The 16,970-nt window shown below is 40.1% G+C and overlaps 1 protein-coding gene across 2 annotated transcripts in view; it reads right to left on the bottom strand.

Annotated features, from left to right (window-relative positions):
* Positions 1-5,241: 5,241 nt before the first annotated feature.
* map4k2 (mitogen-activated protein kinase kinase kinase kinase 2) overlaps positions 5,242-16,970 on the bottom strand; it is a 47,162-nt gene continuing 35,433 nt past the window's right edge. For both annotated transcript variants that reach the window (XM_019273530.2, XM_019273532.2), the window contains 15 exons: positions 14,470-14,626; positions 14,085-14,260; positions 13,857-13,898; positions 13,354-13,438; positions 12,327-12,406; positions 11,873-11,933; positions 11,646-11,769; positions 11,374-11,432; positions 11,171-11,274; positions 9,328-9,505; positions 9,151-9,219; positions 8,967-9,053; positions 8,816-8,886; positions 8,655-8,710; positions 5,242-7,734 (listed from right to left, as the gene is read on the bottom strand). In XM_019273530.2, the coding sequence (XP_019129075.2) occupies positions 7,647-7,734; positions 8,655-8,710; positions 8,816-8,886; positions 8,967-9,053; positions 9,151-9,219; positions 9,328-9,505; positions 11,171-11,274; positions 11,374-11,432; positions 11,646-11,769; positions 11,873-11,933; positions 12,327-12,406; positions 13,354-13,438; positions 13,857-13,898; positions 14,085-14,260; positions 14,470-14,626 (1,437 nt within the window). In that variant the 3' untranslated portion in view covers positions 5,242-7,646. The remainder of the gene's footprint in view (positions 7,735-8,654; positions 8,711-8,815; positions 8,887-8,966; positions 9,054-9,150; positions 9,220-9,327; positions 9,506-11,170; positions 11,275-11,373; positions 11,433-11,645; positions 11,770-11,872; positions 11,934-12,326; positions 12,407-13,353; positions 13,439-13,856; positions 13,899-14,084; positions 14,261-14,469; positions 14,627-16,970) is intronic.

A 16,970-nucleotide genomic window follows, 5' to 3' on the forward strand; every position in this document is an offset into this window, starting at 1 on the left:
TCCAAGACAATCACGTATGGAATGGGACTGAACCGGGTAAGTGGCGGGCTGGCAAGGCAAAGAAAGAGCAATGAGGAGATGGTAGAGGGTAGAAGAGATGCTCTGTTTGCTGTGCAAATTAAGTTCATCTGTGAAAAACCCCGCTCACACTCTGCACTTGAGATGGCAGAGCGCTTTCACTTCACCTTCCCCGAACAGGTCATCTTCCTCCCGCGGCCAATATTGTGGATAAAGTACCTTTAAATCCTCGATTAGCTTGTTGTATCCTGTTTGGTCTTTTCCATGTGATAACAGGCGTTTCTCTAAATTTCTTGCCAGGCTCCCAAAAAAACGCTCTGTGGTCCAGTGTTTTGTCTGTCAACCCTCCTGCGTGCAGGGATACTCCATGGAAAGAGTTCTCATCGACCCCGCTGTGGCTCAGTAGACTGTGTCGATCTGGCCGCTCAGACATGGCCTTGAACACCCGGATCTGTCTGCAAATGGCTTTAAGCGACATTATGATGTTACACTCTTGTTTTTGGAGCTCGAGGGACAGCTCTGACAGTTCTTGTAATGCATCATACATTAGTCCCAAGTTGGTTAGAAACACATGGGATGATAAGCACTTTGCCAGCCCATTGTAACTTTCTCTAGTTGCGCTATCACGGGTAGGATCCTGCGCTGCCTGCGCAGAATGTCTGTAGAGGGCAGGATAATTTCTTCACACAGCTTCGACAGTTCTGAGATTATGCCACCCACCTGGTGTCCAACACGCGACCAATGTTACAAAGCCGAATGTCCAGTCCGTCAACGCATTCTTTGAGCTCCGCTCTGTTTTTGTTTGACGTGCTGTACAGTAAGTAAAGTTTATCCATGAGAATTTTTAAACGATTAACAGCCGTCATTTCTTTCACCACGTCACCGACTGCAAGTTCCAGCTGATGCGCAGAGCAGTGCCACACCACAATATTTGGGAAGCGGCTTTGAAGCCGAACTGCCACCCCGCTCTTGCGTCCAAGCATCACTGATGCACCGTCACAAGTGAGGCCAATAAGTGTTTTTGAGAGAAAGGCCTCGTTTAAGTTGGCGTGATCTAAAGCATCCAACAGCATCCAACAGTGCCACTAACCACACAGATCAGAACTGAAGACTAAACAAACTTTTATTATTTTAATTAATTATTCTTTGCTATTTTTCAGGTTGGCCCCAACTGGAGGAGGCGGGGTCACCATTGACACACGTCCGCGAGTCATGCAGAGCCAGGATTGGTGCGGCATCCTTCCTGTGCCGCCAATCAGAGGGCCCACTAATCAGCATCACGACATTTAGACTGCAGCCGCCAGAGAATCGGGGCGGCTTGTTTTGTATGGTGTGCTGAATGCTATCTGAATCGTGTTTGGAAACTGTGGAGGTTGGTGCAGTATTGTTGGGACTGGGCTAGGATTAGTTTTGTAGAAAGCACTGATTTCAAGAGGTTTGTGTTAGATACACTAGTTTAAGGGTGCTGTTTCTGATGATATTTCTTATCGATCAAAAGTAGTTTAGACAGTGAGGTTTTTGTTTCTCGTTTGGTTTAACTTGCTTAAGAATAGTGTAGGCTCTGTTTAGAGTTCTCTTTTTGTTATATTTGTTTGTTCTTTTAAACAGCACTCGTGCGCCCTCTGTTCCCCTTTTGCCTCACCTCCTTTTGTTGAAACAATTTGAACTGTTCATTTAATAAAACTCCTTTGTTTATTAATCTTAACATCTGGTTTTTATGTTACTTCTTCATACCCTTATACCTGGTGGTAACAACTAGGCAATGAGTACTGGCCAATCAGAGATGAGAAGGATGCCCCTTTCATTGAGTAGCAGTGTAGAAATACTGTCAGAAAAGAGTCGCCGATCAAAATTTAATCTATGCCAAAACTGGAAAAAAACTCAATGATATGTTGGTTATGACTCTGGGTCCAGACAGGACACTGTCTGTCCACCTGTCCAAAATCCACCTATTAGTGAAGATTCAGGATGGTTCAGGAACCATATTAATATTACATAACATGCCTTCATATTTATTGTTCATCTTTTGACACATCTGTCCTCAAACAGTGTCCTGAAACACCCAAGATTTTCAAAAGGTTAAGTATGTAGGCTGGTCAAGAGTGGATTTAGTCTTAAACTTGTCTTCTCTTACTCTTAATTCACTGATTATCACTGAATAAACTGATAATCCCTGACTAATTGACATATTTGATATATTAGATTATATTATGTATAATAATAAATGTATAACTAACAGTACATGACAACTGAAACTGTACAATTAATTCAATATAGTGAACCTGAAAAAGAGCTGGATAGATTTTGAACAGATTATTTATGTGAAATTTGCATATTTTCTGAGAATTTTAATAACTTTTGATACAATCCTTTGTCTGTAGTAAGTATTTTTATTCTTTTTAATTTTCATTTTAGCAATCATACATACCTACACTTATTTCTTTACAAAGTTAATTTAGTTTTTATCTCCCTTACTCTTGGCCATCATTCTTTGCAGTCTGGTTATTTTAACTGCATATTTTTTCATGTAGGACAAGGCTTTTCAGCATCTCAGAGCTCTGTTTTAGTTCATATTTAAAATAATAAGGTACAATGTGTAATCAGAATCAGAAACACTTTAATAATCCCAGGGGGAAATTAGATTATGTAGTCGGTAAATCGGTATGTAGTCGTAAGATTACGTAGTCGGTATTTTCTGATTGCATTGAACTCACTCTCCTGCTTAGTAGAAACTACGGTGGCCATCATGTGACAGAAGAGGTTTTCGTGAGTAGCCTGTTGAGGCTTGACTTTAACAAGCTGGTCTGCATGTCACAAAAGCTAAGATTAGTTACGTTAAGCTAATAAGCTAATAAGCTAATAATAAGCAAATCTATTGTTATTTAGTCTAATAGCAAGATAGCTTTAGCAAGCAACAAGTTTTTACCTCCATCTGCAGTGAACAAATAAACCTACATGTTTTTCAGCAGTCAGTGACCAGGATGATTGGTGAGGTTGGCAGACATCCCAAGTCTCCCGGAAGTTCCGGGAGTCTCCCTGATATTAACAGTGGCTCCCTGATGCCCGCGAGCTAGGTAAAACATCCCGGATTTTGGATTACGCGAGAGAGATTTAAAAAAACGCGAGTGCGAGCATAAAGAAAAGATAGTACCTCGAAGAATGTACTTTCAGTTACATTGCGCAGGCATAGGCGAGAGGAGGGGAGGGGGGTGAGCGCGTGAGACTGAGATACAATGAGCTACATGAAGCACCCGTGCATGCATTCAAGCGAAAACTCTGTTCAGCGTGTTCTCGTGTTTTTGGAACTTGGGATGTCTGGGTTGGAGTGAGGAACGGACTGCTTCTGTATTTATAAATGACAAGCTTTATGTAGCTCTACTGGACTCGGGTAGTAATTGTACCTTGGTTAGGCCAGACTGTCTTCACAGGGATTTTATTTTCATTGAGGGAAAGGTTGGTGTCTGGTGTGTTCATGGAGACAAAGTAGAATGTCCCATAGCAGTGGTGCCCATCCAGGTTGAGGGTCAGCAATATGTGCTTGCAGTTGGTGTCATGGAGAGACTTCCATATCAGGTAGTACTAGGCAGTGACCTTCAAGTCCTCTTTAAACTCATTTCTAGACATGATGTGGAGCAAAGTTCAAGCAGAACCAACAAGGGTATGGTAGCAGTCACAAGGTCCAGACAGAGTGAAACACAGTTTGTGCCAACTTGGGGGTTGGGACGAGTTGCTGTTAGTTGATGGTGAGGTGCCAGGGGTTGAGGAAGCTGGTCCTCTTCTGACTAGCTTCCTCAACCTCTGGCGCCAGACAGGAAAAGCCAGAGACAGGACAGAGAAGTCAGGGGAACAGAGATATTGGAGCCAGTGCCCAAACCTGATAGTTCGGAGGTGCATTTTATTCCTCCCAATGTGATTCAGTTACAGAGGCAGGACCCTTCTCTACAGCCCCTCTTTGATAAATGGGTTCCTGAGCCAACCCAAGTTACAGAGAAAGGCAGTGAGATTTTTATTCTAAAGGAAGAACAGTTGTTGTGCCGCAGTAAGCTAGGTGACCAGCTAGTTGTTCCCCAAAGTCCCACAGTATTCCTGGGCAGGCCATTTAGGTCAGATTAAAACCTTTTCAAGAATGGTGTCTTGCTTTTATTGGCCACAGCAATTTGCAGATACAGTCCAGACAGAAAGGGAGAAAGAGCCCCACTAGTGACCATGACTGTTAACACCCTCTTTTCCTGCATTGCCATGGGCATTGTTGGCCCATTGGAGCGATGTAAGGTTGGTCACAAATACATATGGGTAGTGTGTGATTATGCTACAAAGTACCTAGAGGCGTCGCCACTCAAAAAGGACCAGAAGATAGTCAACTGGTTGATCCACGAGATATTCAGGTTACCTAAATTTATTCAACAGGACCCACAACATGGAACTCCTCACTAGCTAATCTCTTAAACTGCTGTTCTCCTCACAACTCCCTGTTTCCATCTCAAACGTGTCCTTCAAAAAAAAAAAGCACATGTATAACATCTTCAATTCCACCACACCAGACTTTGTTTACTTACTCAGATTTTGTCATTTTCCTGGTGTTTGTGCTTTCAAATATGCTTCTGCATGTGTAAATATGCTACGTAGTTCATTTGTTTCGCTTTTGTCTGTTTTTACGACCGGCAGTTTGCACGGGGTATTTTATTTTGAATGTCGACTCTTCTGGTTCTTTATGCTGTTTCTGTGTCTGGCTTCTGGTCATGTATTCCCCACAGAGCCGAGGGTAGGCCTGCCACTTCTGAAATAGACCGCGGCGCAACATTAACTAGAACAGCTGTGTATCTCTGCGGCGACCTCTGCACACACAAACCGTGAGTGGTGCTTGTCCCTAAAGATGACCCACAACTGAGGTTTTGTGTAAATGTTTCCCACCTCTACCATTTGTCACTTACTGTATATACTGGTTATGTTTCTTGTTTTGTTTGTACAGATTCATTGTTTAGTGTCATTACCATTTATGTTAACCATAATTTAATTGCATCTGATTATGCAGGCGCACATAACTATCCCGGGTCTGTTTGTGTTCGCCGTTATATTTCTTTGACATTTCTAATGTCAATAACTTAAGCTTAACTCAATAATCAGTCATCAGTTTTTTAAAAATGATCAGTTTCCGTTAAGGCACCACAAACTTGTGGCTATAAGTGAATCTTTGCCAGGATAATGAAAGGAAACTAAATCTGCTTCAGCTTGAAAGGAAATTAAAATCTTTATTTGGCATATTACAACCCCTCCATATTATAAGAGCATACTGTGTTGTTATATACATAAAATTTATACACAGTAACAAGAAAATGAAATCCATACATACGTATATTATGTCTTTCAAGTATCTCTCGGGGAAAGGTGAGTGTTACTTGTACAGTTCCCTTTCCATAAATACCATAAATATCATTACACACAAAACTGCAATGTAGTGGAATTTACATTTTAGTCAAATAAGCAGAAGTAGAATTCAATGGCATTCAGTTTCTATGGCACCTCATGGAATCAAATGTACATTTAGTCTGTGTGTAAGTGAAGTAATAAAAAGGAGATGGACGAGCTGTGTTTGGTACCAATAGACAGCTGACAGCAATGGACGGACTGCTTATGCTCACAAATCTGATCAGGATTTATCATCTCTCTCAACACAGTGGCACATAATGTAAATGCAGCTATGCTAGCACATTCTCAATATTCAAAATACATTTAAACGTGATTTTCAGAAATACATGGCTAGAGTTATTTGTCCGTCTTAAAAAAAACAAAAACCTGACACCATTTTTACGATATATGAGCATTTACTATTGTACTGGCTAGTAATATCTAAACACCTTGTCAGTTCTTGAGTTAGCATACATAACATAGCCGACAGTGAAAGCCTCATACATTGTGATTGTTGAAATTTCAACAATCAAGCCTTGTATGAGAAACTACATTGTGAGGAAGAACCCTCAGGTAAAATCATTTGTTCCTTGACATATGTCACATTAAGATGGTTGATGGTTGGTTGTGTAAGGCCTAAAAATACTGAGCGTTGACATTAAACAATGACATTTGGCTTTAATCACCTTGAATGACTATAGAAAATGTTTTCCAATTGTAATCATGGATTGAGTGCTGACGACATTTAAGAAAGAGGGGTGATTACGATGAACTCAAAATGTGAATGCAGCGTTACTGTGTGAAGTATGTGTCACTGCCTGATCCATACTCCCCATGTGCAGCTCTGAGCCGCATCTCACAGTAGATGTGATGAACATACAAGTCACCACATCAAATCAGACTGCATCCAGAATTCTTACAGTAATCAATAACATTCTGAACTAAACAGTTTTTTCTAGAGCTGATGATGGAAGAAGCTAATGTTGACAGTTGCACATGTGCAGTATTGATCGAGCAGGAGGTACTAAGCGGGTGGTGGCAGTAGTCAAAAAAAGGGAACCCTATTTTTTATCTTAATTCATCGTTTCCATGTGGCAGCCATTTTCTTCTGACATCATGCTCAAGGTGGGACACTCAAATGTCGTGGGTTCCGGGTTGCAAATTATTAACATTTCACCTTTTCCTGATTGACCAGCAACTGAAAAGACAATGGACAGGGAGAATCCAGAGAGACACGGTGCCAAACAACATGTTAGATAACAGCTAACATTACTGTTTGACAGTGTTACACAATACAACATGAAAGTAAAATCACAGCGGTGGCTAATATGTTATCTAGCTTTTCATTATCTAGGGTCTTTTCAGTTGCTGATAAATCAGAAAGGGGTGAAATGATAACATTTTTGATACCATCTGCAACCTGGAACGCAGCAGAACATTTGAACTTCCAACCCTGAGATCAGGGAAAATGGCCGCCCTGTAACTATGGTGAAAGGCTGAAGCAAAATTCTAATTGTCTTAAAATGCAGTTCCAAGAATGGCTCCAAAACGTGTCACTCCACAGAAATCCATTGAAAAAGTCCTAAATTCACCTCCTCTGCTTTGAGTCTTTGTGGAAATTACGGGAATTCCTTTAAGGGGGTATTACGGTTGATTCATGTGATTGGTTGACAGGTGTCTCAGCCTATCACACTCAGCTGTTGGGGTTGCTCCACCCATTTGACTCCCACATGTTTCTGGTTCTGGTAACTGTCAGTAGCAGTAAACAGTAAATCTAAATAAAAGCTTCATGACATCCGTTCAGTGAGTGTGCTGCCACAGGCGCTCCATCCGTTTCTCTACAGTCTATGGTCCAGACTGATAGCATCTATGACATCTCAATCATCAGGAATGGGAACATCTCCCCTGCTGCAGTGATGCTGTGAATTAGGCCGGTAACATGAACTGTTTTTACATTAAAATCTCGGCTTTTGCGGTTTTAATTAGCAAACCCACTCACATGTTGATATGTCTCTCTTATACATGTTGTCCAACAGCTTACAGTTTGAGTCTGAGACAGGCAACTCAATCAAACACTGACACTGGTCATTCACAGAAAAGAGTTGGTGCTGGTGTCTGCTACAGCGTCAGTTGGAGGACATCACTTCCACTACAGGTTATAGAACACATCTGCACTTTCCTTCTCTTCAGCCTGAGTTTTGAAGACGTTCAGCCATTTTATCTCAGTAGCTGTTTTCATGTCCAGTCAGGATGTACAGGTTACTCAGTGCAGAGGGGTCATCCGTTGGTGTGCTCTGAAGGATGATGTCCCTGAAGAAGAAGAAGAAGAAGAAGAAGAAGAAGAAGAAGAAGAAGAAATGATGCATCTTATGCTGTATCTAATTGTGGGATTCTGAAGAACTGAGAAAAAAATAAATATTCTCAGTTTAGTTAGTATGAATGAACTGTATTCATTTTGTCAGTTCGAGTCAAAGGAAAGATGATGATTCTCACTGATTTCAAACTTCTATATGGTTTCTACTACTTATGCTGTGACTAATATTATATACATCTATATTAACATTACTGCTGTTAATCTGCTACCACTCCCATTACCATTAAACTAAAGTGGCACAAAATACAAAAGGTCTCAGAGTCAGTCAGTATTTAGTTTATCTGTTCTGGGCTACTGTAGAAACAAGGCAGTTCAACATGGCGGACTTGCAGCATCTGTAAATATAGAAGTCTCATTCTAAGGTAACAAAAACATAATGAATCTTATTTTCAGGTGATGAAACACTAATAAAAACAGAGTGATGAATATTATATTCTGTGAATAGAGCGCTCTAAATTATAACACTAGACCTTTAAACAAAGATACATTTTCTTAAATTATTCTTAAATTATTATTGTAAAAAAAAAAACACAAAACAGGTCAAGTAACTTCCATTTTAGGATTGATTATTTGGCTCAACTAGTAACATGAGCACTGTCTGTCAGCTGCAGATGTTTCCGAGCTCTGCTTTGAGAGACCTCACTAAGACCATGATCACTGATCAAACACTATTGTAGGTTCATAAAGCACAGAATGGTTCTGATCTGGTGCTCCATGTCACTAATTATTCTCCTGTCTGATTTATTTAGCTTATTAACTTCTATTTTGATTTCACTGTACTCGTAGCACTGCTACTGCCACAGTTTCACCAGCTGATGACACTCATACAGTCAGTCAGTCATTCCCGTTAATGTACCTGTTTGTTCCCAGAACTCTGAATACTCGACTCTCGTCTGTAATTTCTTGTGTTACCTGCAGATAAAGATGAAATTCATTTTATACACATGCAAATCTGAATTTATACTGAGTGACACGAATCACAACACCAGCTCAGTTCCAACCTGACATATGGCTTACCTCATTTGAATGAAAGCTTTTCCCTTTCAGGCCGTGCTTCCAGAAGGCCAGCACACTGTCCTGTAAGCAGACTGTAAAGACATGTCATGTCACTCAGCTGTCAGCAGCAGGATCAAGTCTCATTCACTGCTGATCACGTGATGGTTCATACCCAGAGTTTCAATGTGGAAGTCAAAGACCATTTCAGCAGTCAGCTCTTTGGATGGAAGTCCTCGCAGGTTCACAATCTTAACAGTTTCTGTCCAATGAGCATCAAGATTAACACACTATGTTAAGAATCAGTATGGGAGATGGCTGGAGGATTCAGAACATGTGTGGAGACGGAAGTGACTTACTTTCTAATACAATGAGAACAGTGTCTCTGTCCAGTTGAGTTACCTGTGCTGCCCTGAGTGCCCCACCATCTACAGCAGACACACACAGCAGACACACACAGCAGACACAAAGGGTTTAGTCGAAGCTTTAAGAGGAGCTCAAACATTCAGACGAGAAACATCAGCAGTCCATCCTACCTGGTGATGAAATAGGCGTGCTGTTCAGCTCTATGATATCAAACTTGAGCTGTTGGCTGGTTGGGCCTTTCCCGTTTCTACAGTCCCTCACACCAACGCACAGCTGGGGAAACTCATCCGTCACCAACACCAGCAGCTCAAATATTGGCAGAGAGTCTGGCAGCTTAATCGCTATGTGCTGTAAGTCAAAAAGATGTTATTGTTGAGAATGAAGGCACGACAAATACATCTACACATTTCATACTTTGAGATAATGATCCACACTAACCACATGTCAGGATGCCACATGTTAGGATGCCTTTGTTTTAAGATGTATATGATGAAAGTTTTATGTCCTGTGTAAAAGTATGTTCATTCACAAGTTTAACATTCACACATCTGTTAGAACTCCCAAGACATATATATTGTTGTTCCTGAAGCCTTAGGATGAGTAACAGTTCAGGTTCAGAAGGAGTCCCTAAATGCTGATTAGAGATACAATAGTCCAGATAAAATCTAAAGGGATTCCAGATGTGGAGTCTGACAAACATATATTAAGCCTGAGACTGTCTGTGGTCTCCTCAGTGCTGATATTAAACTGTTAACTAATGATGTGCTCTGTGTAATCAGCGTCTTGCCTCTTGGTTCAGACGATCCTTCCGATCACCACAAAAGCTTCTGCTACTAATTTTCCTAAATGAAAACAGGACCCAAAATTCTCCATCACAAATAAATGGGATGTCAATCATAATTAAAAATAAATATCGGAGGTGGATAAAACTGGCTCAGTAAAGAAGTGCTTATTGTAAAAAGTCTGACTTGAATGAGTTGACTGAACAAACCTCAATTTATTAAGATCTGTTATGGAATTTTCTATCCTTAGGTTACACAAGGTCACGTGTGGGCCTTGAGGTCCTCAGCAGTATTAGTTGTTTGGCTTTGGTTGGGAACAGTAGGTGCCAGTCTATCTCAACACTGTGGTGGCCAGGGTCACAGAGACCTGTTGCTGCCTTCATAGACATAATAGATAGCTTTTTGTTGACGTTCCAATCTGCGTAAACAGACATCTGTGTCTCCAGACTAGAATATGCTGACAATAACACCTGCATGGGTAAAGACATTCTCTTTGGCTAATTCTGGGCGTGTAGTATTTGTGGTGTTATCTTGGGGTTTAAAGTCGATCCACCAGGATGAGTTGGGCAGAATGTGAGACCGACTCAGGCACTTCTGATCAACTTTGAGAGTGTCTCTAATTCTCCTTGATCAAGCATCAATAAATAATACAACATAAGATTTTAGAGGCTCCTGAACACTTTCTTCTCCTGGCCTCACCACTGACCTTTGACTTCAGCAATTTCTACACAACAAGATCTTCCACAAAACTAAATGAGAGCTGATTCTCAATAAATAAACTGCCACCTGAATACAAAACTATGTTTGTAGACACACAGCAGCTAATATAAACATATAATGTGCCATAAGCAAACCAAACGAGAACTGTAACAGTATATTTGGAGCAGCAATGAGCTCAGACATTGACTGTTCACTGAACTTCTCTGATCACTTAGTTTGTCACTGCACTCTCCTGTAGCCATGTGATTGCAATCAAGTCCCATGTAAATATTGAGTCTTCTTTGTATCAAGTGCTCATTCAAATCATTTTCCAAAGTGAAGTACTGACAGCAACTGCTCCTGTAGACTAATCTGACCAGGAGGAAAAGAAACATTTCCAATGACCCACAGATCAAATTTGCCACAGCTCATTTTTAAACACATACAATATGTGTTGAAGCTGTACAACAGAAATACACACAGCACTACATCTCACTGAGCTGCATTCAAAGTGTAATGTGTCAGTACAAACCTTTAGATGCATGAACTTCTGCAGAGGCTCATACCACAATAGTAGAACCAAGCCTGTGGGAACTGCTCCACATAGAAATGTACTGTCTGTGTACGGGTTTCTTGCTGAGAGACAGAAGAGAGTTGCAGAGTGTGTTGTTGTTAATACTGAATACACATAGGTAGAAAGCTTGAATAGTAATCACTTACATGAGCATCACTTACCTACGCTACATCTCCTACAGCCTTTAGTGTCAGGAATCTTCACAGATATGGCAAACTTTCTGTGGAGTGATAGAGAACACAGAGTTCAGTAAGAAAAACTGTGGACAAGAAGACAACTCCATTTCAAAGAACCTGAACTATCTCTTGAGAGGAACCATGGCTAGGTTTAAAAATGTCTTACTCTGGTGACATTCAGTGGTAGGATCAAGCATGACACTATTTTTATTACTGCATCCTATAACGTTTACAGGCTCACTCGTATTCTGTCCTACCTGGGGTTGATCCTCTCAGTGAACCGGTTGGTGCTGAGTGACAGACTGCTGTGTTTCTTCTGCAGATGTCCTCTCTGTTCGAACAGAACTGTCAGACTGTGGGAATAAAGCTGGGAAGACTTCCCTGCGGGATGGAAAGTTTCTTAGAGCAGCAGAAAATATACAGCACTCTGTGTTCTCTGACAAAACTAACAACTGAAGAGATCTGTTACAGACATCAGCAGTACCTGATACAGACATCAGCACATTGTTCATAACATACAGCCATGTGCATCGCTGAGGGAGCAGCTGTTGGAAGAAAGAAAAGTATAAGTAAGTATATATATATATATTACCCCCTAGAAAGACAGCCTGGGGGACACAATGATAAGACCACAAAGCACCTATAACGTAAGAAAATTCCCACAAGCCTTTCAGAACTCCTGAATCTGAGGTTCAACAATGGGCCAGAGTCTCCTTTCTTCTTTCTCACTGGTCTTAGGTAAGGTCTTATGTGGTACCCAGTGCACGTTTTACTCCAACATGATGTCTACTGATAAAGCACCACTCAAGTCTTCAATCGTCCCCATTTGTCCAAGAAATACCTTTCCATTTTTTTCCAAGAAGAACGTCACTTTGACTTTGGAGTGTACTGTGTTGCAGCAGAATAATGGTAAACAGATGGATCAGTCATTGTCTTACCTTCTCTAGTGTATCTTCATGAAGTTCATTAAGGTTCAATATGTAGATACCCTCTTCTGCCCCAAGAATAAGGTACTGATCTAAGTAAGAAAAGTATTTATAAAAGAGAAAAAAAAATATTTTATGTCCTGCACCATAAATATAAAGAAACTCTAATATAAATGTGGGCAATGTTGGAACTTGATATAAAACTGTATCCATTACAGTTTAACCCTCATGCGTCATTATGGACAATTTTGTCCATTTGTTCACATTGTTCCCCTTTATCTGGCCATCATTTTGGCTTTGAAAGTTTTTTTCACACACAAAAATAAGTTATTTTCCATATAACAAATGTTGGGGGGCTGGGGAAGTGCATGTATGATTGTGTATGACAGTATACCAAAGTAACTTCATCAGACATGAAACCCTAGCATTGTAGAATGCATGGTTATATTTTATAATGGCTATGAGATTAAAAAATGGATTTTAATGGGACTTAATGGGCCATCAAATGACATAAGAGGGAAATACATTTTAAATCTATTGCTACACAAAAACTAATAATGCATCAAAGTCAGTATTTAATACACAAGAGTTCAAATCCTGATAATTATTTAATATTTCATAGTTTTGATGAGGACTGGTTGATCAAAAGATCCAACCCAAAAAAGATGAAAAAAATATAAATTTGTACTATTTTAAAGCACTTTTTGGAAAACTTTTTTTAAGACCTAAGACGATAGTAAATTTTAAGTCTGACACAAAAACACAGGGATGCATCAAAGTCAATATCTTGGCTAATCTTTGACATGTCCATGACGGATAAAAACATTTATTAAAAATTTTTTGTTTGTTAATCAAGTAATCAAACTGGCATATTGGGTTTAAATCCTCAACGTGATTGAATGTTTGGCAGTTTTGAGCAGGGCTGAAGTTGTTTTTATAGCAGTTTTTTGGAAGTGGACATTTCTGTCCTTAATGACTTAAGAGGGTAGTAAATACTGACGCCTGAGGGTTAAGGACATTAAAAGCTCTATTTTCTTACCTCTTGTCTTGGGTAAAATCCAGGTGGCAGCACAGTGGATTTTAAGAGGACAACCGTTGAAGACTTTGGAGAAGCAGGCTCCCATCTACAGAACCAGCAAAGCAACTGAATCAATTATGATCTGACATGGTAATAGCGATCCTTCAATTGTGGAATGATTCTAGTAAAACCAGCATGTATGATTACTACAAAAATAAGTTGTACTACGCTACTTTGCGCAGTAAGCAGTAACTGAGTGCTAATGTTTCCAAAGGTACCAAAGGCTGAAGTTTGTGGAGATGTGTATAAAATTATGTTCTGGACATCCAAAAATATTTGCACTGGATGGAATGGTTTATCAATAAAAACATTAGCTGGTAAACATTTTACGTAAAAAAAAAAAAAACTGTTCCTAATGAAGCTTGTGTAATGCCATGCAAGGAAGTGTATCTTGTTAGTCATCAGGGTATTGCTACTGGTCAACTTTTTATTGTAGGTAACATGCTGTTAGATTTCACACTTACATGGACTTGAGGGGTAGGAGGAAGTCCATGACAATCAGCCCTCTAGAAATTTCAAAGGTTACACATAACAAAACATAGGGGATGATAAAAACTGTATGAGTTGCATTCCAAATCAACATCTTGTTTTTGTTTGATTTGTCTTCTTACAGACAGACATTTATTTATTAGAAAGTTATTAGGTTAGCAAAATCACACATGAGAGATGTCAGATGTTTGGTTTGAACTCACAGAGTCCTCAGTCTTTTTCCTCAGTGTGCTCCATTCAGGTGATAGTGGTGTCTCTCTTTTCGGAGAGGTGACAGAGGTAACCTTCCTCTTCTCTGCTATTACAGCGTCCCCCGCAGGCAGACATGGATCACTGCAGCGCTGTCTGATGTCCTGTGTGGCTGAGCACCTTGCCAACACTTGTCAAACATGGAAGAGACAGTGAAAGGAAGTCATATTTGTCAGTCTTGACTTCATCAAGAGATGGGTTGGACTCCCAGTTAAGACCTCGAACTTGAACTTGGAACCCAACAGCTATCTGTTTGATGTCAAACATGTATGGTTGTCCAGCTAGCCACAAACCGTTACTTGAAAGCTGACATGTTGGCTGGGCTGGGATGTGTTGTACCTGTAGTGGAGGTGGAGTCAGCAGCGACGGCAGTGTCAGGGCCCAGTGTACAGCTTGGCCTCAGTGTCAGGTCTTTGTTGTCTGTGTTGGGTGTTAAAGAGCTGAAGGCCGGCAGGGAGGCTGTAGACGGGCTGAAGAGACCACTCTTCCTACCTCCCTGAAAAACACCAGGAAACACATTACTAACTCTGAAGGGCTATTCCAATATGTGATGTTAACCTGTGTGCCCAATAGCATACTGTATATTAATACTAGAAAAGTGACATTGTGCTCTAATGTTGACAGAAATGTCCATGGTGATGGTCAGTATCAGGACTGGTACTTTTGTTGATTTAGGATGTCAATAAAACCAAAACACTGGTGTGGCTAGACTGGGAACAACAACAGAGTCACTCATTTCTGTGTTCAAGGCAACCTCAAGGACTGTCCAGGACTGTTCTGTCACACATTCTTATAAGCTTTCTTATATTCTTATAAGCTTCTTTTATATTATTTATTATAAGCTTCATTGTCATATGGAAAGAAAATAAGGTGCATTGTACAATGAACTTCTAGAAAGATACAAAGTTAGAAAAAAATAAGAAACACGTTAACACAAACAGAAGAAAGATGACTTGAAGGCACAGTACTGGCAGGTGTGTGTGTCTGTGTGTCTGTTTTGCATTTTGCGAGAAGTGAGGGCAGTTTTGTAAGGTGAGGACAATTTCCGCTACCCTTTTTTGAAAATGGGGGCCATCACCCCGGTCTGCCACTCCACAGGTACTGTACCCGTTGTGTGAATTTCTCCACAAGAATTATGGAGAATTTTCAGTTAGGATTTAGAGTGCATAGAGACAGGACAAATTACCTTCTAAAGGCATCAGACAAAGGACTCGTCTCTGTACATGGCTTGTTAGATCTTAGTGCTGCATTTGACACCACTGACCATCAAATTCTTGTACAAAGAATGGATTTTGGGGGTAAAACTTTCATTTTTGATAGAGCTTATAGTTAGGACTCATGTCATCCCTTAGTTATGTTGCTATAGGACTAGACTGCCAGGAAACTTCAAATGGTGCACTGAGCCCTTCTACTCGACCTCCCGCACCAGCGCTGATGCCTTCCCCACCAGCGAGGACCAGTCTGTGATGCTGGGAAAAAGCATGTCTAGGTCCCTGCCTTTGCTTGCCGCCTGGCTGGCAAAGCACCCAACCCCTATGCCTTTAACCCCTCCCTTTAACCAATATTACAAATCTAAATAAATTAGTTCAATTTCGCAGCATCAGAGACATCACTGACACTCAGTTTGGGCATTATCACAATGAAGATGCATGTTAGTATATGTGATAACTAGGGCTGTCAAATTAACACGTTAATTTCGATTTCGAGTTTTATACACCTTTGAGTTGGAAAACACTCGGCCCACACCTGCTTTGTAAACATGATGGAGGCAGATGAGAAGCAGAACCCGATGCTAGCGTTAGCAGCCAGCCTGGCCAAGCCACACTCGACCTCGACCAGGCATTCAGATGCAAACTGATGAAGTCTACTAGAGACTGATGAACAAGCTGCCTCACTAAATGAACTGCAGGCTAATGTCAGTGGTAGAGGTTTGACAGAGAGCATCCTCTGAGCTAACTGAACTTTATTTTGACACAGAAGATGTTGGAAAAAAGTCCTGATGTCACAGAGACTGTTATTGTGCTGTCAGGTTGAGGTTAGAGGTTTGTCCTGAGATGCTCATATTGAATATGAACAGTTCTGTTTTTTTTTATAGAAAACATATTGAACTTTTATGTTTAAAATGTATTTTTCATTGATTTATTCCGCTACTACATTCAGTTTGATTTGAAACATTTGAATATGTTTGGATACTTTTCACAGAAAACAAACAAACATGTGCAATTAATTTAGATTAATCACAGAGCCTATTATTAATTAGATAATTTTTTTCAATCGCTTGACAGCCCTAGTGATAACATGTCGCCTACACCTTTATCTACTTTAACTCCTGATATTAAAAGACAGAAAAATACATCAGTGGGTGTCTTTGCTTATTTAGAAGTCATGAAACTGATGACTTTGTTTTATTGTGAAGTGTTTATTAATTGATTGGATTGTTGATTGCACTGGGGAACACAATTTTTGTTGAGTTAGGTCTGACAGCTGTTTTTAACAAATTTTTGGGTGCGGAATCCAAAACTGATCTCAGTTTTTCTCTATCACGTCAGGTTTTTGAACTATAGGATCCTTGTTTTCTTAAAAAATATGAAAAGTACTGTATTTAACAGATATGTGCTTATTTGTTGAATCCTTGTGAATTTCAAAATCTGCATTGCTGTCACTATGTTCTTCAACATCACTCAGATCTTCTAGAGTAAATAATTGTTCAAAAGAACAACAATACCTCATTCACTGGAATTTCAGCTGAATGAGGCATTGGTCTTATAGCTGACCATAGATTAGGATATTCTATTTTACTTTTATTTTTCTTGTTAAATCCTGATGTTTTCACTCTCGCC

Source organism: Larimichthys crocea, chromosome XI (genome assembly GCF_000972845.2).
Source record: "Larimichthys crocea isolate SSNF chromosome XI, L_crocea_2.0, whole genome shotgun sequence".
NCBI lineage: Eukaryota > Metazoa > Chordata > Actinopteri > Sciaenidae > Larimichthys > Larimichthys crocea.